At 36.0% G+C, this 21,374-nt stretch overlaps 1 protein-coding gene across 4 annotated transcripts in view; it reads right to left on the reverse strand.

Annotated features, from left to right (window-relative positions):
• Window positions 1-21,374, reverse strand: part of ATP9B (ATPase phospholipid transporting 9B (putative)) — a 158,262-nt gene that overhangs the window by 15,443 nt on the left and 121,445 nt on the right. For all 4 annotated transcript variants that reach the window (XM_071553491.1, XM_071553490.1, XM_071553492.1 and 1 more), the window contains 6 exons: window positions 16,588-16,700; window positions 12,990-13,238; window positions 4,576-4,737; window positions 3,076-3,168; window positions 1,842-1,925; window positions 1,120-1,290 (listed from right to left, as the gene is read on the reverse strand). In XM_071553491.1, the coding sequence (XP_071409592.1) occupies window positions 1,120-1,290; window positions 1,842-1,925; window positions 3,076-3,168; window positions 4,576-4,737; window positions 12,990-13,238; window positions 16,588-16,700 (872 nt within the window). The remainder of the gene's footprint in view (window positions 1-1,119; window positions 1,291-1,841; window positions 1,926-3,075; window positions 3,169-4,575; window positions 4,738-12,989; window positions 13,239-16,587; window positions 16,701-21,374) is intronic.

Genomic DNA, 21,374 nt, shown 5'->3' on the forward strand with positions numbered 1-21,374 from the left:
ATCAATTCCTCTTTATTAGTAAGAGGAGTAGCAGAACATCTCTTGCTGAGTCCTCAGTCACTCATGTCAGGAAATTATTGTCACTGCACTCCAAAATTTTCCTGGTTTGCTTGTGCCCTCTGCTGCCCTTCCAGCAGATATTGGAGGGGCTGAAATCCAGCACAAGGACTAGCATATGAAAACAAGAGCCTTCTTGCACTGTCTAAAGGAGGCCTTTTCCACCACTTCTTGATCAGGCAGTCTGTAGCAGACACACACCATAATGCCTGTCCATATTAGTCTGCTCACTAATTCTAATCCATAAATTCTCAACTGGCTCATCATTTGTCCCAAGGCAGAGCTCCGAGCTCCATGCATTGCTGCTCCCCTATTTCATGAAAGGAGATTTCCTATGCTTACTGAAAAGAAAAATAACTTACTCTCCTTTTCAGGCTGTAATAACTCACTGTGTCTCACTCAGTTTAACCAGTGTAAAGTCAACACACGTTTTTGGAGCAGAGTTTCACACTCTGCTTCACACTCTGCTTCAAAATGTATATAATCTTGCCCATTGCCCTCAGGTATCGTTCACATCTTTACTTCAAACCCTCTCAAATAATTGTATTACTCCTGATGTGCAACTGATAGGTGACTCACAAAGTCTGCCTATAAACAAAGCACAGCACAAAGTCCTGTGCAAGGCTTTTGACACATTCCCTTGAACATGATTTGAAAAAAATCCTGGGGCATTTCTGAATTCTGGTTCAAACAGTTCACCTTTTGATCTTTGCTGAAAGTTCTCATGAGTGCCAAGCTTGAGAACATAGCTGTCATACAAATCTTGTGCCCAATTCATGCTGCGTCAGCTAGGACATTTTACTGTCAGGGGACAGATGACTAAGACACATACATCAGTTGATAGTTTTCCTACAGAACTAAGTTTAAGATTAATGAAACCTGTGGTGGACAAGGGAACTTTGCACACAGTGTCTCATTTGTTTCTGCTAGCTCATGCCCAGAACGTGGTTAGGACTTGATATATTTCTTACTTTGAAAGAACCTGAATATAGACAAATATAACTTATGTCTTGATAAGATAATAAATGATAACCTGTTATGCCAGCAGTATGCATTTAGTACCTTTATTCCAGCATTCCTTAGCATCTCTAAAGTTGGTCTAACATCTGCTTGCAGCTGATCTTCTACTCCAGTGAGGCACAGCAATTCCATTTCTCGTTCCAAACTCTCTACAACAGCAGCAACCTTCAGGTTTCTATCATGTATGCTTAACTTTGCTTGGTTATATCGACTCTGCACAAACACAAAACCATTTAAGAGTTTGCTATGACTCATACAGTATACATTCAGTCTACCACTCAGTGATAGCATGGGTTCATTAGGCTAAATGGTTGACTTTAAATTTAATCTTTAATGAAGAACAAGACTGAAAGAGCAATTTTACACCTGACCCAAAGTTATACATAGTTCTTCTGGCAAATCACTTCAAGGGGATTCCTTCTGAAGAACTATTAAGAATCAGGCATCACAGCACCTTAGGAGGAAAGGTCTTTGAGAACAAGTACATTGTTTTAGGTCATGTTAAAACTACAGAAGTAACATTACATTAGCTTCTGGAAAACACTGTACAATACCATAGTAAAGTAAAACAATACCCTATGTATGACTGCAGAACCATCACTAATAAATGACAAAGTTTTTAACAGATTGTGAGCCATACCTCAATTGTCTATATTTTAAATAGGAATCATCTTTTTTGCAACCTTAAAAGAAAAAAAAAGAGGAATATTCGGCTTCAAGTAATTAAATATGGTAAAACACAAGATCACTCCGTCCTTTCATACCTCAAAATCTTGATACTGTTCTTCAGTAAGTGATTTCTTGGCAACAACCAGTGTACGCAATCCTTCTCGTGCCATATTACCACACTAGATGGACCAAACCACAGAACAGTTAAGCAAATATTCAATCATATGTGCATGTTTTATTCTGTAGGCTAACAGGGTATATCTGTACTCTAAAGATTTCTTTAGGCTCCTAAAATGCTTTGGAGAAGCCATAAATAGAATAAAAAGCAATTATACTTCAGGTCCCCCAAATGAAGTGGTATGCTCTTGGTAAGCCAATTAGATTTCCTTTCCTAGCTTAAAGAAAATCTCTTTTAGGTTGAAGCTTTAAAATAAATTAAAACTATTTTTGAGGCACACAACAGCTTTTTCCACCCATTGTAACTCTTAGCATGAAAATATCTACACATTAAAATAACCATGGAATAGCATGTCTTAATGAAAAACAAGGCTCTCCAGTGCAAACACTCATTGATTTGACCTCATAAAGCTAAATAAATTAAACAAGTATTTTACAACTAATTGTGCATCATTATCGCTAGAAGTAATTTTTATGACATTTTGCTAGGTCTTGAGGGAGTTTAATTTATTCATGTCCTCGAATAAATCAAACTGCCCTGCAGCAGATATTGATTCATATTGCCAATACCATTATGAACATACATGATGTAATCATTGAATTAACATATTGTCTGTATGTAGGGTCAAAAATAAGATGATTGCTGGTACCTACTAGAGCCAAACAGTGAAAAATACTAATCAGCTTTGGAATTCAGCCACTATTTTATTTCAAGTTTGATAAATGTGGCAAAATATATTTCAGTTTGCATGCAACCCTATTAAACTCTTTAATTCATAATCATACTTCACTGCAGATTTTGATTAAATAAGGGTATTTCAGGACAAATAGATTTATAGCAAAATACTTCTCAGAAGTAATTAGGTTTTATGGGAAAGGTCAGTCAACAAAAAACAACTTTCCTTTTTTTAAGTAGGAAGGTGTTCTGCTATGACTACTAGTTTTGATTTTCCTGTGGGTTATTCAAGAAATGGAAATAATTCTAATCCCTTAAAGCCCATTCAGAATATGTGAAACTGAACTTCAAAACTCATTACTGCATTGGCTCAGATTTTCCTTTAAACATATTCCAATAACATCTGGTTTCATTCTTTTAGATTTTTAGTTTTTACAAAATTTTCATTTTTTAAAAACTTTCTTTTTTTTTCTTACCTCTTCTTCTAACCAATCATTGTACTGTACAATAGTGGACATGGCAACATCTGCACCCTTCATGTAAAATGTAATTTCTCCCAAAGATTCATCCTAAAATTTCACAAAAGAAATGGGGGAAGAAATATCTGTTTATACAGTCAAAGCCATTACATACCAAGAATTTAACTGCCTTCTGCAGTAATCAGTAGATTACCATTTATAAAAGATGAAGTACCTTGTCAAGAGGTGGGTAAGTTTTATTGCTTGATGTTACTATTTCCAATGACATCTCTGATTGCATTGAGATGCGTATCTCCTACTTTCCATGTAAGAGGACCAGTTCTAACTGAAGTCAACATGCGTAACAGATTCTCCGTGTCCCTACACTGAATTTTTAAATTTTTATGTCCTCTCTAACAATTTTGTTTCTTTGGCGGCAAATACCATCTAACCCAAAAGAGAAAGCTCTGTATCTTTGAAATATCTACGTAATTAAAAATTTACAAATAACTTAGTGCAAATGTTTGTTACAGATGTTTTAATGATGCAACATTCATTACATATTCAATGAATTCACATGCAGGCAAAGAGAATCCAAATCAGGAGTTTCTGAGGTATGAGGTACAGAGGGAGTGGATTAGTCTGATCTGCAAGCTTCTAAGAATATCTCTGTACCTGTTACTGTGCCAGCCTCACCTCATGAAACACAGACTTGCCAAGGTCTCTCCAGATCTGATCATGCACACATTCTGCCTGAACTATCTTTGCCTAAGGCTGATTGCATGCCTGGCTTGTCATTATAGGCAGATAAAAAATTGGATGAGTGTGAGACCTGTTCAACTGGGACTTGGCACTGACCTAACCACCTAACAATACTGTCTGAAGCTGTTCGGCTACAGTGTCTGATTTTAGGTTGGGAGAAAGTAGAAGTATGAAGTGTGGATGGCTTAACATTCTCTGAGGTTTAAAATTCCCTTTAAAGCACGGTGTTGTGGCTTCCTTTCATCTGAGCTTTTAATGACTTGTTACTGTGCTCCCAGTGGAGCCACTCATAAGCACAGATCTCGTAAATCTTAGATGTGGGTTATGCACACGGACACCAGTTCAGATACCAGTACTGGGTCTGGAAAAGCAGCAGCACTTGGTAGTATGGAAAGATGGTAACTACTGTTTAAGATAGTTCAGCCTTAATATATCCATTGAAGAGGCAATATATTTTTTGTGAAAGGAACAAATGAAAAACTAAACCCAAAGGCTTAAAGGTGACTTCCAGCCTCTGAGGCAAAGCATGAAGTAGTGAAATTAACATGCCCCCATGTAAGAGAAGAGTTTTTCCTTTACAAGGCTCTCTGCGACATCAGGTTTGCCTGACTCTTGTACAATTGCTTGCTTAGTATTTCATGTGTACGTCTTTCCACTTGCATTCTCTGAAGGATGAAGATGCTATTAAATTCTGTAAGCATAATCATCCAGTAACTCAATTTTTTGAACAATCAAGCCCAACATCCTCAAAATTACCCTAACTATGATGCCCATGCGCTTGCTCTCGGAAGTGAAGGGGAAGATCTGCAGGATATAGTACGTCAGGATGTGTCCACCAGGGGTCTTCAGCTGCATTGAGGTCAGATCCCTGTTAACCAGAGTGAGACCCACACTCTCTGTCCACTGCACCAAAGCTACCTAAAGAAAAGAGGGAAAAAAAGGAAAAAAGAGACATGTTTCAGTGTGACAGGTCTATTATACTGTTACATAAATTAGTCTAAAGCCAATCAACTGTTGCTAGGCGAAAAGTCTAAACTCTTCCAAAAATCTAGGACAAAAATATAGTCAATAGCAGTAGACTGAATACAAAATCTTAATACATCAAATGAGTTATTTTTCTTGAGAAAGCTTACAAAATTTCTTATGAAAAATATAAAAACTTATTTGAACTTATTACTGAAAATGAAGTATTGAGAATATAATATTCAGAAATAACATTTCTAATAAAACCCCACATATATTCAACAATACTGCAATGATATCCAGAAGAAATTACGCAAAACCAGAATACAATTTCTGTACAAACAACACTATTATGTAAGTAATTATATATGCAAGTTGAGACAATGTAATATGTAGAACACAAATAAGCAAAGGACCTTATTTTTAGCTTACATTGCTAACTTGCATCATTTCATTACTTTGTTTCAACAATATGAGCTTTTACCACATCAAATGAGGTTGAAACCAAGCTTACAATACTGGATCCCACAAATGCACATGTGAAAGTCCTTCCTCAACCCCCAGAAATGCTGCATTATACAGTAATCACTATTAGCTACCACTACATGGCATTGCTACATGCACGCAACAGATACTTCCCCCCCTCCCCCCAATTTTGCTGCTTTGAAGTGCATGACATACAGCTTCTACATTCTTTTTTAGTATACTTTAAATATCATCGCTCTTGTGTGATTTTCCTTTAGAAAATTAATATTTTAGGAAAACTGCTTTACTTACAGTTTATATACAAGTCAGATTCCATATCTAAATGGGAATTTACGAAAAATTCTCCTCACTCCTCTTTTATTTTCCCAAATGCTAACCATTATTGGAGATGGATTTTTAAATTACTAGAAAGGTAATTATAATGAAGTTTCATGTGATTTTGCTGCAACTTGCCTCTACTATTAATCTCAAGTAAGAAGAGAAAAATAAAAATCAAGCAGTGTGATAAAAGGTGAGCAAGTAATAACATCCCAAGGCAAGTTCAACAGCCATGACTAATGCTCACTAAGAATTTCACCCAAAACAAGTAAATCACTTGAGCTTCAATGAAAATTTAAAATTGGAAAAAGCCCCATGAGTGAACCTCTGAGAAACCCTAGTAGTAGCCATCACCAAATGAAACTACACTGAGATGTGGTTACAGAATAAAATAGAACTTTGAAAAAGACCATTTTAAAATCTCCAAAGTCACAAGAAGCTTCTTTGCAGATTTTTATTCTTCAATAAAAGTACCATATAAGGTATAAATGATCCAATATTTCCAAGGTTAATTTCCAATTTTCCCAGTGAAAGGTTACTATTACATCCTGACCTGTAAATTGCATCTTTCTACTAATACACTATCATCCTATTTGTGTCCCTTTGCAGCTAGGACTATGTGTTCCATATTTGGTGCCTCACAGCTGTTTATTATTTCATTTATGCTTGGTTTCACCTACTATTTGAATTAACATTTTGCAGCACAGTCATTTTGGATTCATAGACCTGGCCTACAGACAACTGCATATTTATTCTTTCTTTTGAATTGATCAGTGCAAATACCATAGCAGACAGTCAATAAGGCTCAATAGTCAAACAGATACCTAAAAAGACACTGAACAGACTTGAGAGCAAGACAACAAGTTTGACTTTCATAATTCAGAACAACACAGCCAGACCTTATCATTAAATATCTGAAGATTTTGGAATGTAGAATTAAAAAAAAAAAGACAAATGCCATGAAAATCTACATTATAAATATTAATAAATAAATATATACTGAATGGCTGACTATAGGATTCTTGGGCAAGTCTCTCTTCTTGAGGTTCCCCTTTACAAGTATATTCTCTTTACTTACACATGTTTCTGAAAACCTTACATTAAAATGGCCTTGCAATCTAGTGTGCCTAAATCAGGAACTCCTAGAATGCCAGGAAAATGTAGCAGTCATGGCTTCTACAGGGTTTGATATACTGGATGAAGTCAAATAAAGCAATTAAAGGTTGGACAAGCACAAAAGTCTTTGCTGGTGATACTACCATTTTGTTTTAAAAGAAAATCCATACTAATGATAATATTTATTTGCTGATAACCATTAATTTGCTAACACACACACAGAGATGAAATCTGTCAAGTTTCTTGAATCCAGGCTGGGGCCTAATTGGAGTATTTTATGGATCTTGTCTGGGTTGTCACAAAGCTTCTCTCCTGCGGAAACTGGCTGCCTGAGAGACATAAGTACAGTGGCAGATAAAGGGTCCTCCCATTATAGAGACACAGGTGTGCACCTGAACCTTCTGTTCAGTGTTCACAAGGCTGGTAATGCAGGTGGGGTCAAGGTGAGCATCTGCGGACACTGACTTGCTAGTTGTCTTCCTCATCAGTTGCAATCCAAAGGGTAAAGACAGCTATCCCACCTCTCACATCACAATGTCAGAGAAGCAGCTTCCAAATTCAGAATGAAGGGTGCAAACACTTGCATTGTGAAAAAGAAATGCAACAGATATGACACAAACTACTGAGAAATCCCTGTTTTCTTACTCCAAATCTTTTTATTTACCATATGCCCACTGTGATAGTTTTTATCCAGGCCTCCCTTAGTAACCAGTTGTAACTAGGGAAGTGGCCATTTCACAGGTATTCCACACTTGGGTTTTTTCCACATAACAAAGGAGTATACATAAGACAGAGATAGGAAGTTTCTCTCTCTTCTTCTTCTGGTGAGGCTTGGGAGCAGGCAGTCCAGGAATCCGTCTCCCTTATCAGAGTCTGAGGCCCTGTTGCAGTGATCGCCATCATCTACCCCGCAGGAGATCAGGGAGAGGCTGGTTTTCTCTTGAAGGACATTTGGTGAGGTTGTATTTTGCCAGTTTTTAGGGGTTTTGATTGTACTTGTCTGTTTTGTTTCTGTTTTGTCCCTCCTTTGTCCCTGTTTCCCCCTCCCCTTTTCCCCCCCTCAAGAACTCCCTGTTGTTATGTATAAATTGTATATATAATTGTAAATATTTGAATATATATATATATATTCTGATTCAATTCAGTTTCTTTCAAGTCCACAGTTTCCTTTTGTTTTTTTTTTCTTTGCTTGGAGGAGTGAGGGGAAAAGGGAGGGCAGCTTGGGCTGGGAGGCCAAGTCAAACCGAGACACCCACTTGAACTCTGGTTGCCTCTGTCAGCAGTGTCTCCCCACTAGAGGCCACCCGACCCTCTGAGCTTCTATAGTTCATAACCCTCAGTACCAAACACTTCAGTTACCAGGGCACAGATTCCCACTCAAAGTCAAATTCAGAGATTTCTTTAGGAAACTTCAAAATCAAGCAGTAACTGTGCAACTCACAACGAGAACAGTACCACTTAAGGAGGTGGAAGTAGCTTCTCTAAGCAGGAGGGTGTTTCTAGCTCAGTTGCCTGAGGAACCTGTGCCTCGAGAGAGAGGCATGAAGAGCTAAAACTTCAAAACCACTGTTGTTACAGACCATGGCAGCATATCCATGTTTTGGGGACATAATCATCACAGTTGTTTAGAAATGTTCATTTATGGAACCAAATCAAAACAACAACTTATACTGGGTTAGAGTTAACCTGTAAGGTAATACATACTTTTGAATGTAGTTTCTATCGCAGGAAATGCTTTTTTCACCTTACTTGGATATTGTGGGTCTGTACACTTCATCCCTAACTCCACTACCTGCAGTGGCCTGGTTATCATGCCCAGCTCCTGCTTTCCTTTTCGTGTAGGCCAGAAACAGTTTATGCCCAACTAATTGCCACTTGTGATGTACAATATTCCCTTTTGAGCCAACATAAGTTTAAGAAAAAGATCCACTACCTCATGGCTGGTGTTGGCAGTTCTCCACCTCATTTAGTAGATCAGGAGTTTCACCACAGCTGTGCTCACAGCTTCCCTGGAGTCATGCTATGTACCTGACCACTTGAATGGAAAAACTCCCAAACACACAAATAAAGTCTTCAAAGGTTTTGATGTATACAAGGGAGCAATTTGTAGGTAGGAAACAAGGACTAGGGATGGAAACTTTGTAAGTTAGTTTTGCCGCTTATAATTCTCATGTAACCTGCATGTATTTCTTTCAGAGTATTTAAAAGCATCTTCACCTCAGAAAATAAGATCTGCTTTCAAAATCAAACTGTTGTGTAAGGTATAAGGGGGGTATTTTTAAGGTAAGGTTACTGATTTGGAAACTGGAAAGAAGCAGCAAGATTTCCTTTGCCCATTTCCTGAGTGTTCCCAACAGTTTCTGTGTGGTTTGTTCAACACCACCTCATACACATCTTCAATTAGCTGGTTTGTTTAAATTTATAAACAATGATTTTATAACTAACATTTCCAGTCCATCACTTTTCATCAAGGAACTTTATAATTAAAAATTATAATTAAAATAAAATTACTAACTTAAAAATACCATTTGATCATGTGAAAAAACTGCCGATCAATATTCAAGACAAGCTATGGAGTAGTTATTCTTTGTGGGTCTCGAAGGTCACGCAAGTGATGGTTTTATGCTACTGAGTGATTTGCTTTTCACAATACATTGACAAAACAACACAATTAGTCTTGCTTCAATAAGCACACACAATAAAATGAATAAAACAATACAACATGTCTCATACATTACAGCTTTACTTTTGTAAACACAAAAGCTGCTTCACTAAGGGCATATAATTTCCCTGTCTGTTTTTAAATGATTGACTTTGCATCGTTGTAATTAATTTTAGCAACTCTGTTGTCTCTGGACAGAAACGTGGGAATTGAATAACTGACCACACTTTAAGGTAGTATTTAAATATTCAAGATCCTGGAATTAGAAATGCTTGAGAACATAACAGTACAGGACAAAGCATAACCAATAAATGGCTGGTTTATGAGAGTAAGCAGTCATTAAAAATCATGACTGATCAACCTTTACTGACCAAGGGGAGCAAAGGTCTTCAGAGGCTCCTGTTCATAGCACGCCCTGAATTGCTTGGGTCTCTGACCTTTGAACTCTATTGCTTTGCCTACTTAGCTCATATCCTTTTATGATTGTTCATTACATTAAGGTAGCTGGCTTTCTACAGATGAGCTGAACCCACACCTATGAGAGTCAAATAGGAGCTGGTTTTGGGTTTTTTGGTTTCTTTGTTGTTTGGTTGGGGTTTTTTTCCAGTGAGTTCTCAGTGAATGTTTATTGTTTGCTATGCTGCAGCTGTAGAGGACAAGTGACAGACAAATGAAACTTTCCACTCTTCCAGAGAAAATGAAATATTGATCACTTATCATAAGAAACAAAGAGCCTGGCATAAGTAGGGTTTGCATTATGAATACAAAATAAGTTACTTATCTCAGGTTACTCTAACAATAGATAAATATATCTTTTATGATGAATGTACCTACTTCTAAATGTGCATATTTTGTTATGGTTATATTTTATCTGTATACGGATGCACACATATACACACAGATGTGAGGAATTTTATATGAGTATCTCAAGTCAATTCATTAAGCATATAGTGTTTCAGCATATTACTAAACTGCTTCTTACACCCTCCTACATGGGAGTATTGCTTATACTTACATACTGTTCTCTGCTCTTTATATCCTATGGTGAGATCATGCGATATTATATGATGCACCAGACAACTGTGCAAATAACATCTTGTTTCAAAAGACTGCAATCAGACCAGATCCATAAACAATATGCAAGGGAACAGAGTTGTAATGTTGAGAAAGAACAATGAATAAAACTGTTTAAGTCTATTAAATGATAATGTTTCTTATTAACCAAATATGTTGTGATAGGTCAGTGCTGAGGTTAAACAGAAAACATCAATTGAACCATTTCCCTAAATAAAGCTCCAGGGTGCAATACTCAAAGCACTTTATTCAATAAAAAATGCTTTTAAAATGGTACTTCGGTGATTGGGAAACATTGGCATCATCCGTCAACCTAACTGCAGGAAAGTTCAATAAGCTAAATAATGAACCATTTACATTATTTTCCTTAGGCTCCAGTGATTTGCAAACATTGCATCAATAGAAGTCTTAAAAAAATTATGATAAAGACCTGCTAGTCTTTCAACTCTTAGGCTTTTTGCTGTCATGTTGCAATTTTTATTCTGTTTATATGTTTTTTGTAGCTTCATCTTTTTATAAGACTCAATTTAACATCCATTTCTAATTATATTAACTTATATGTGTTCAATATGATAATTTTACTAGTGTTTCAAGCACTACCTTTGAGAAACAAAATTTAATGCTCTCTTCAAATATAAGTTTTTCATTTCACTGTCATATAGTTTTAGTGTATGAGTTGAGAGGATAAAAAAATCACTATTAAAACAGTATCTCTGCATTCTCTCCAATGAAGCACTAACAGTTTCTTTGTTGCCAACTTCCCTTTCCACCCTGAGCCCCAGACTGTCGTATTAGGACTTTATCAACTCTGATTTCCTCTTACCAAGGTCAAATTCCCTACTGTCTGCACCACATGCATAATTCTTGAGTCTTACAGCTGCTTCCTTTAGCAAATATGGGAGGAGAGTTTCTCTTCATGCTAGCATGTTCAGGTTTCAAACAACTGAACAAACATACAAAAGCCCACGGGGAGAGAAGAGCAAGTGAGAGAAAAAAACCTCAAAAAGTCTCTCTCAATTGCATGTCTCTTCACCTGATGTAGTAATACCTCTGGCTATTAAAGCAGAATGTTTACTTAGTTGTCATCATATCTTCATAGGCAGATACTTGCTCACACAGTCATTCATTACATTCAAAAGTACCTCACAGGCTCATTATACTGATATATTTAGTGAATACCAATCTATGTGCAGACGAAAATTTGTACATGTGTGCGTAATACAAGTCAAACATTATACAACTACACTAAGAAACTGTATTTACGGTATACCTCTGGCATAAATAAAGCCCCTTCCAGCATTCTCAGTTCACAATGCAGATCAGCCCACACTATGTAACACCATGTACAGTATTATGGATTATTGATTTTAGTCAAAAGAGAAGCGTCTCCAGTCCTGCACAGAGTTTATTTTTAAAAATGTTCTGACTGCCATTTTTTCATCACTGAGAACCAGGCATTTCTTCATATTCTACAATCCTTTGACACTATGAACTGTGTTTACAGACTCTGAAATGCATGTAAGGCCTGCTAATTCTGTATTACATGAAGACAGACTTTATTTCTTGCATTCCTAAAAATACATAAAAATAAGTGCTAGCACTACATATGGTGACATATTAGACATGAAAAGCAAATATGTAACATGAATAATATGCTATGCTGGGGCAAGATGAAGTTTGTGGAAGAAACACTGTATGTATTAGATAAACTTGTACAGCTAGAAAAATATTCAGGCTTCCAGATACACACTCCCTTCTTCACCTAGCAGAACTGGTTTTTTACTTATGACTAAATTACTGTGGTTACACCATCAACAGCACATCCAAGCTTCAGACAATGCTAGAAATTCTTAAAAACAAAGATGCCTCTCAACCTGCTGACTTTCAGATGCAAACCAACCTTGAAACACTATTTGTCTGCATGAACCACATACATGTTTATATACAGTGAACTTAGTTTGCGGGAATCTTGAAACATGAGCTTTGCTTCTCCCTTCTAATACCCTTTTAGACTGAATTTAGGCAATTAATTTAGGGCAAAAGACAGGATTATTCAGAACAATAACTCAAATCCAGTTAATGCAGTGGGGTCTGAAGCTCAAAAGCTTTTCTACAGGAGTGTTTGAGGTTTGGTGTGCAGTTTTTCCCTGATAAGAATTTACACATGCCAGTAACTGGCAGCACCTCTAGCTAATCTACCTGGTAGTCCATCACTCAGAGCAGTTTCATAATCCTTTTAACAGTATGCTATAATTCATACATGGATTAACATTTTGAGAATATACCTAATAACTTCAATTGCAATCCTCAACACAGTATTGATCCCGAAGCACAGACTTCACAGATCTTTTGGTCAAATAACTGAAAACACTTTTATTCAACCAAGAAGCACCAGATCTTTCCTACAGCTCTAGGATAAAATAAAAACAGATTACCACTAATTTTAAATAAACCCCTGCCTAATAAACTCTTCTTTCACAGTTCTTCTCTTTTTAACTTAGCTTATCCTGTTCTTTATGAGCTATTAATATTTTCACCCTTGCATACTAACCTCATCAGGACTGGAAGCCTGGTAAGTTCTATTTTCATCACTGAAGTCCTGATCCACTTCTGCATATTCTGTCTCTCCAGACACACCAGCCCGTGATTCATACACTGGGGTCACATTATGGCAGAGTGCAATGGCCTTCACTGCTTCATGTATCCGACTGCTGACACTCTTTCGGACTTTGGGCGCAGACAACTGAGGTTTCCTAGATGGTGTTGAGCTCGTACTGTTTCCACTGTTCTGAGTGTGGACCTTTAAGACCCAAGACAATGAAAATAAAACATGAATATCTCTCTCTCTCTATATATATATATACATAAAAAACTGTTCCCTTTACAAATGTTGATAAATTATAAGGTTAGTAATCATTTATTTATTTTTATATAAACACCAGTTAACTCATTCGGTTTGCGGTTCATAAACATCCTCATTTACATTTTCTTAAGAAATGATACAGAACTGTGGGATCATCATCTTGCATGTGTAGTCAAATTTCAGTAACAGAGCCTGAAGACATCTGAAAAATGTGAAATGAAAACAAGTAAAAGGGCTGAACAGGCTTACCGGACTCTGCAGAAACTCCACGTACCTTACTTCAGATTTTACATTTTTCAGAGATGCATCGCAATAGCCCTTTAATTTCCTTCACATTCTATGAATTGGGATTTTTTTAAAAGTATTTAAACCAGCAACTAACTGGATGAGCTGAGAAACAGGAAGAAAAATTTGCAAGGGTGGTGTTTTGTTGTTCACCTGTGCCATAAAACTGAGAAGAAACCCTTTTCTTTTAAATCTTCACCTAAATCTCTGTATTTTAAGAGATCATCACATTTGTGGTGATCAAAAAAGATTAGAAGAAAAGATGAGAAGCACAAAAGCAGGAAAATTTGTAAGTAGAAATATTATGAGTAATTAAAATACAACTATTGCTGATTTAATTTGTAACTTACACTATTTCTGTATTATTTGTGAACTAATGCAGTTGCAGGCTGAAAGGTGTTTGTCCTTACAAAACTGCAATAATCTAATAATTAGTTGAAAATAAGTTCCAGAGTATTTTGTTTTATTAGGTTTTGCTAGTTCATATTTTCTCTTTTAAAAGTCAGCACATTAAATATATCAGCAGTACTACCAAAGCCTCTTCTGTTCACTGCAGTGTAACTCAGATCAGAAAACCTTTTCAGAATCCATGCTTTTTTCCTCCTGACTGCTATCTGCTGAACCGTGAACATTCTGCCCATCAAATTACAGTGTTGTCTAATAAAGGGTTTAACTTTCTACTCATCTGGCACTGCTTTTCAGCTATTGCTTTAAACCTCTGCATTTGCATTCTGCTAACACTGATGCCATTACAGTCACAAATAAATTAAGCTGATTTACTCCTTCTGAATTATGTTATGTTTATTGATGCTTGTATAATTTAATTTCACACAAATTCCATTAAAGATTATGCCCTCTATCACAAAATGCTTCCAGTGGGGAAATATAATCAGGTTATAATAGATTTGTGTGTTACATTAAGATGACAATAGTCTAGTAGGTCCACTGTAATAATAAAACAGAACACAAACAAGGGATAAAATCAATGTCACACAAGAACCACTGCCTAGCTAACCAGCAGCTTCTATTACCATAGATTAAATAAAAACCTCACCATACTCTTTCAGATTGAAACAACTGTTTAGTAGTTGCTCAGTTTGTTACCAAGACTCCATCATTCTGTTTTAAAGAGTTGCTATAACACACACATAATTAAAGCATTATTTAAACATCAAGTAGTGTTATAGAAAGCTGGGAAAAAAGGAAGTTTCAAGAAAGTTCTTTTCATCATCTACTAATAGCAAACCTAGATTTGGGAAATCTTCCCCCTATAATTGAGGAAAAAAGCTTTCCTCATGTTTCTTACTTAAGTATGTTACAGTTACTAAAAACTTGTAACCATGGGTGCAACTCATTAAATTTTACAGTAAACTAGTAAAAGCTTTAAGAACTCCAAGAATTGTGCAATTCTTTCAGATTTAACTGAAAAATATGAAAGCAGTATTAGTGAATGTGCCTACCCTAGAAGACTGTGCTTAGTTGACAAACTCAATCAGGGGTAGGTGTGCCAGTTACAGACTGCCAGGTATTATTATTTATTGTTATAGTTGTCACTGCAAATACTGGAAGGACACTTTATGAAAAACCCTATGCTTGGGTGATTTCTATAAACATAGTCAGCAGCAGTTACTTTCAGTAATCCATTCTGAAACAAATTTGGACTGCTGATCTTTAGGTAAAGAGCTCCATATCTCATTCCAAGGCATGTTATTGTATCTCATTCACAATTCACAGCTATACCTACTAAGAATTAAGCTGAAATAGATTTATCCAAGGAAAAGAATTCGAGAAAGGATTTGTTGAACTCTTTAAATAGGAAATAATTAAGAAGTTTAAGTTGTTAACTAAAAACTTATAACACATACTGCTTTCCCCTGCTTTCTCTCCTGTGTCTCTTCTCAAAGGCTACATTATATTAACTGGGTCCAGTGTGGCATCAAATGAATTTATTATTTTTATTTTAAGCAAATGAGAAGGGAGCCATAGTTCAAAGCACAGCACAATTAAATATTCAAAGCAACTGTTGATCCTACAATCCATTTACAAGAGAAAATGAGGACACAGGTAAGGAAGTCAGTCAGCAAACTTAAATGGGTCAGCCAGTCACTTTGTGTATCCAAGTTATCTAAGGAAAAGAACTTCTATGTACATTTCAATCATACTGTAAACATAATGTACATATTAGTTAACCTTTCATTTGTGTCCTTCTGTCAATTTTCTTCTTTTTTGTTTCAAAGAATAGAAATAAAAAATAAAGTATGAAGTCCATCCTAATCTCAGAGTAGAATCAGGTGTTTAGGAAGATTTGCGGAAAGCACCCAAATTTCACAAACATGAGAAATGCAAGTAAAGCTTGCAGAATTCCACCTTCCTCCTCCATCCTACAACTGACTCACAGACAGACTTGTATCCTCTTGTATACTTCCCAGACCAAGCACTCTTACATATCACAGGAACACTTTGTTCTTAAGCAATATGGAGTTTTCCATTTTCTCACACTTCCCCCCGACCCTGTCCCACTTTTATGCTGTTTGAAATAAACTTAAATTTAAAAAAAAATTAAACATGCCTGTATAAATTTTATTTTGACAACTACTGTTTTACTATTTGGTTATACCAATTAATGTGGCTTTTTGATGAAGATACTCATCAAGAATAGACAAAGATATAATTACTGTTCGTGTTTTTCTGGACACTTCCTTGCAATTTGTAGTCTCGGTAATGAATAGCTTACTCTTGGATGATTTGGCAGGAGAAGGACTGCACAGACATGCTAACACAGATTTCTGCTAGTGAAGAACAGAAAAGTAAATTCCTTGAAGTGGGTATTATGAAGAACTTCAGAATCAGGGAAGAACTATGTACTGTCCCACATTTTCCATACCTGTTGGCATACCCACACATGACAACTTTCATAGCATCTTGAATCATAACAACAATGCTTCAATGCTGTTCACCACCCACATGATATTAGAGGTAAGTAATTTACAAAATGAGGTACCTGTGAATAAGAGTTTATAATATGACTCTGTATTTCATCCATGGTGTCTGTTCCATATGACACAGTACCCAGGTGGAGGCGCTTAAATATCATCTCATTCTGTGTAAGTGTTCCTGTAATAAAGGACAAGTATATCACAAAGCAGAAAAAAATACCATGAGAAGGCCACAAACCCCACCCCCCAAAAAAACCCCAAACCACAAAATCTTTACTTTGGAAAAGAAGGAATGAATCATGAGTTGGCATCAATTTAATTAAAGGAATGTTTGTGGAGAAAGACCAGGGTTAGTCATACTGGAAGAAATCACTGGTTCCACCTGCAAGCTGATTTTGCCAATAGCTAAATATACAAACTTGAAAGGAGACAAAAACTTTTCTTTTTATACAGAAGATGAGAATTTGCAGTACGTGGATAGAACTGACTCTCAAAAGCCAGTGCAAGCATTTGCACCGTCTAAAGAAAAAAAACCCCTACATGAAATCCCCAAAATTCATACAGATAACCCACACTTTGAGTATGGAGACATTCTGGCAAATGGACACATTCAATGTTATCTAGAGTAAGTCATTAAGACCTAACATCACTTCCGAATTTGACAGATTCAGCCTCCAAGCAGAATAAGGCAGAATGAACAAAATCAGTGTTTTCTATGCTCACTTCACATTTGTAAGAAACTATAGGGTGTCAGTCAGACTGCTACTTTGCATCCACCTCTGCCAACTAGTCACATCCTCTGGTTTGGAAAACCTCTAATTGAGGGGTGGAGGCTTCAGTCTTCCATGATGGGGCATATGAGTACAAAAAGAGGTCATTACTTCTTAGCTTTCCACGGTCAGCTCACAGAAGATTACTTTGATAAAACTTCCTAAAACTTCTTTCTTATGGCTACTCAGACAAAGCAAAATTAATAATAGTATAAAGCTATTCTTATATTTAACCAAACAGTTATGGGTCATTAAGTACATAAATCTGATCGTAAAAAAATGAACACAACATGGTACCAGAACTGACATTATCTGTAAATAAATACTGTCGAATAAAATTTTTATCAGTTCTATTTATCTAGACGATTTTTATTTCCTATCTTTTTCCCAGTGTGCCAAAATACATGCTGAGCCGCAGGAGAAGACTAAAAGCATGACATATGCTATTATTATTATTTGCAAACAAAAACTGCCTGGCCAGTTAGCATCCAGTTTATGCACTTACTAGGGCTAGAACTATTAGAAATATTCAAAGATTCATTAGGGTTGTACAAGTCTCATGCTTTTCCCAGTTACACTTCAGATGTCTACCACTCCTACTCCCTGGTAATACCCAAACAGTGATGCTTCATCTCAGTTGTACCACCACACTGCATGGTCAAAACATGCCTTCCTGTTTTACTAGATGATCATCTCAAATTCTCTCTCTCTGGTTAAAAAATTACTCTGCCCATTCACTTATCCCTACACGTTTTTGAGGATTTTTCTTTCTATAGTCATATTACTTGAATTTTTAAAAATATTTAAAATAATGTTTATGTGAAGTGCATAAATTCTCCACAAAATATGTGTAACGTAATCAAAAATTCGTATGAGAAGCAGAACATTGCCAAAGTTGGAAAATGGCCCAGGAAGACAAAGTTCCTGATCTCTAGAATTAGCAAATCAGAACTTTTCATTACTTTTGTACATGGGAGAACAAGATTATTTTGTTTTACAGTAATCATATAACACCATGAGAAATTACTACTGCCTTTAGAAGCTGTACTTTTATTGAGACCTTTTGCAGAATTTTTTTTCTTATTTTAATTAGAGACTAAAAAAATTCAGTCTCCTCTTTTCACACGAGAAACACAAAAGTTTCTGCCAATAAACATGAGAGACTAAAATCTCCATTTTTAAAAGAAAGCAAAACCAAAATGCACCCACTTTGCAATAATATTCAGAGCAAGACATTTCCAAGCAAATCTGCATCACTTCTCTTACTTTCCAGGCATGCTAGTATCTTCTCAGTGCCCTTAGCTTTGACAAGCCTTTGAATTAAAATAAACACTCCATAGGAGTTGTGAAACTAAATGCTACTCAAAAGGTGAGACAGCAGGCAACTGTCAAATCTGCTTCCAACTAGTTCTGTAATTGCTGCTTGGGAAAAATGAACAGGAAACAAAATTAGCCCCTATGATTATAATATGGAAAGATTATTTCTTCTGAAACAATTAAATCAGTCCCACTCCATACCATGCTTGGTGAGGGAAATGTAGGTAAGTGAAAAAATTTGTGTGTTCCCCCCCTCCTTCTCATCAAACAGAAGAAAAGCTTCTGCACACAAAGGTATAGAAATTCTTATGTTGCAATACTAAGGAGCCAGGGAAGGAGGTTTAGGAAAAACAATTAAGAAAAAGAATCAACTTATGAAGAATGGAATTAAACATTCTGAAAATCCTGATTCAATATTTGCATCTTGCACGTTACTTATACAATCCTTTTTATCACCTATGGTACTAGGAAACATCTATGACATCAAAAAAGAGGCTGCAAAGCCACGTGTACCTGCTACACAAAACGGTGATCCAAAACCCAAATAATAAAAACAAAAATAAAGCAACTACAATTACAGTTTGCTCATGCTTCTCAAGACTAGTGTTAAGACTTTCAAGAACAGGCATAATAAATCTGATGTGTTATTAGACAAACAGATGTAGCTGCAGTTATGAAAGTACTTCCAAAAATTTCTGCAAAAAACTCCCTAACAAAATACAACTTATACAGCCATTCACATGGAAATTAGGTTTCATGATGTGTGCAAATTAAAAATTTACTTCTAAGTTCTTCTAATGAATGAAAGGCCAAAATGGGACAAAACCAATACCAACAAATTGTTCCAAATATTACATGATGCCAATCAGTCACATTGTCACTTTAGCAGCAACTCTGTCTTAAATTTTAGTGGTTTAGTTGAAGACTAATGCTTCATGACAAAACACATCTTACATTTTATGCCCCAAAATGCAAACCCTTTAAATATTCAGAGGCAGATTTTCTAATGCAGCTAACTTTTTGAACAAGAAAAACTGAAAACTGAGCTCTCTAGTCTGCTCAAGGTAGTAAGTATTATAGAACGGTGAAAGAGCTTTCTGTTTTTAATAATATTTTTTAAGATCCAGTTATCAATTCCACACTCTCAGGACATTGTTAATATAAAGAGTGATTAGATTAAAAAAACCAAGCTTTTTTAAGAAAAGCTTCCAGAAATTATGCCAGTCAAGATAGGATCTACTATTATACATTCTTGAACTTTGCTCTGGAATGAAGGTACCACACAAGGAAAATAGCCTGACAAAAGAAGTTAGTGTAGAAAGGCTAGAGAAAAATTTAGTGTGTTCTTTAATGAAGCCAAAAGTTGCTTTTCTTTTTTTTCCCCTACAATTGTATCATTAAACACAGAGTAAAGCAGGCAAAGAGGAAATTAATTTCTAAGGAAAAAGTCCTGAAGGCATCATTCCCTGGGTGGCAACAGATGTGATTCACAACAGAGCAGCAGAGATTTTTTTGTTGTTTTTTCAGAGGCAGATGCAGACCTTTCTGATCCTATATTACTAGATGGCAATTTGGACCAATATCAACAATCTAAAAAGCCCAAAACAAGAAAAAGCAAGAAAACATATACAACAGAAGAATTAATAACTTTGTGAGAAATTAAGAGGGCAACTTTTCATAAAATGTGAGTATTTTGTTTGACCTATTTATTTAAACAGGTAAAAAGTCAGGGTAAATATGACCATTTCTATGGAAATTTTTAGTGAGGTCAGGTCCAGTGCTCCTAACAATTAAGACTTCTGGCAACAATCTGGAGATACAAATTCTTTCTAAGAACCCTGAAAAAATATAAGCTGGTATAGAATATACAAAGTGGATGAAAAAAACTCATGGTAAACACATATATAACAGGTCTATTCACTCAGTTGCTCCACATATGAACAGGTCCTTAACATAATCATCACAAAACCTCAAACCAAATAAATCCTAATACAGTCCATTAAGAATGAGGCAAAGAGAGCTGAGCTATGTTTATTCTTCCCTGGCCAAACAGCAGAGGTAACAATGTAACACAGTTACAAATAGCAGTACCTATTTTCTCTGTGCCTTCTGCCTCTCACAAGCACAGTATTAGTATATATGAGGAGCATCCATGCTCACTGGATTACACTGTGTATTTTCAGTTGATAGGACTCCAACAGAAGACACAAAGTAAGGATTCTTTTGACTGATCTGCTTTGAGTACGTCTGGAAGCTTCCTGTAGGACCTCTCCATCAACATGTCCCATTCATAGTCTGTTCTACTCACCCTGCAAACCTAGTGGTACTAAAAATCAGAGGGAGATGAAGTATAACAGCAGTAGGGTAAATATATATCTGTCTAAGTAAAGGGAGGAGATGTTATTCCATTAGCATTTTTTCAATTAATGTTTCTCTATAGTTGCTTATGTTGAAGAGGTAGAGACTCAAGGTATAACTTAAAAGATTAACTTTCAGAAACAATTACTGAAATTCACTTTCTAATAGTACATTAGGCACATTTAACAAAAAAGCTTATGTACACCAACCTCTAATGCAAAGCTTTTCCATAAAAATCCCATTGCTTTATGCATCTGTTCAACAATTATATATGTAAGTATCTCATTGGGTCCAAACACCCACTAAAATGTTAATTACAGAACTCAAATACAAGTGCATGCATTAGTAAATAACTACATTTGGAAGACTGTATGCGTTTGTTTTAACTGAACACACTGGTAGTTGTC

Source organism: Pithys albifrons, chromosome 4 (genome assembly GCF_047495875.1).
Source record: "Pithys albifrons albifrons isolate INPA30051 chromosome 4, PitAlb_v1, whole genome shotgun sequence".
In the NCBI taxonomy this organism is placed as follows: Eukaryota; Metazoa; Chordata; class Aves; order Passeriformes; family Thamnophilidae; genus Pithys; species Pithys albifrons.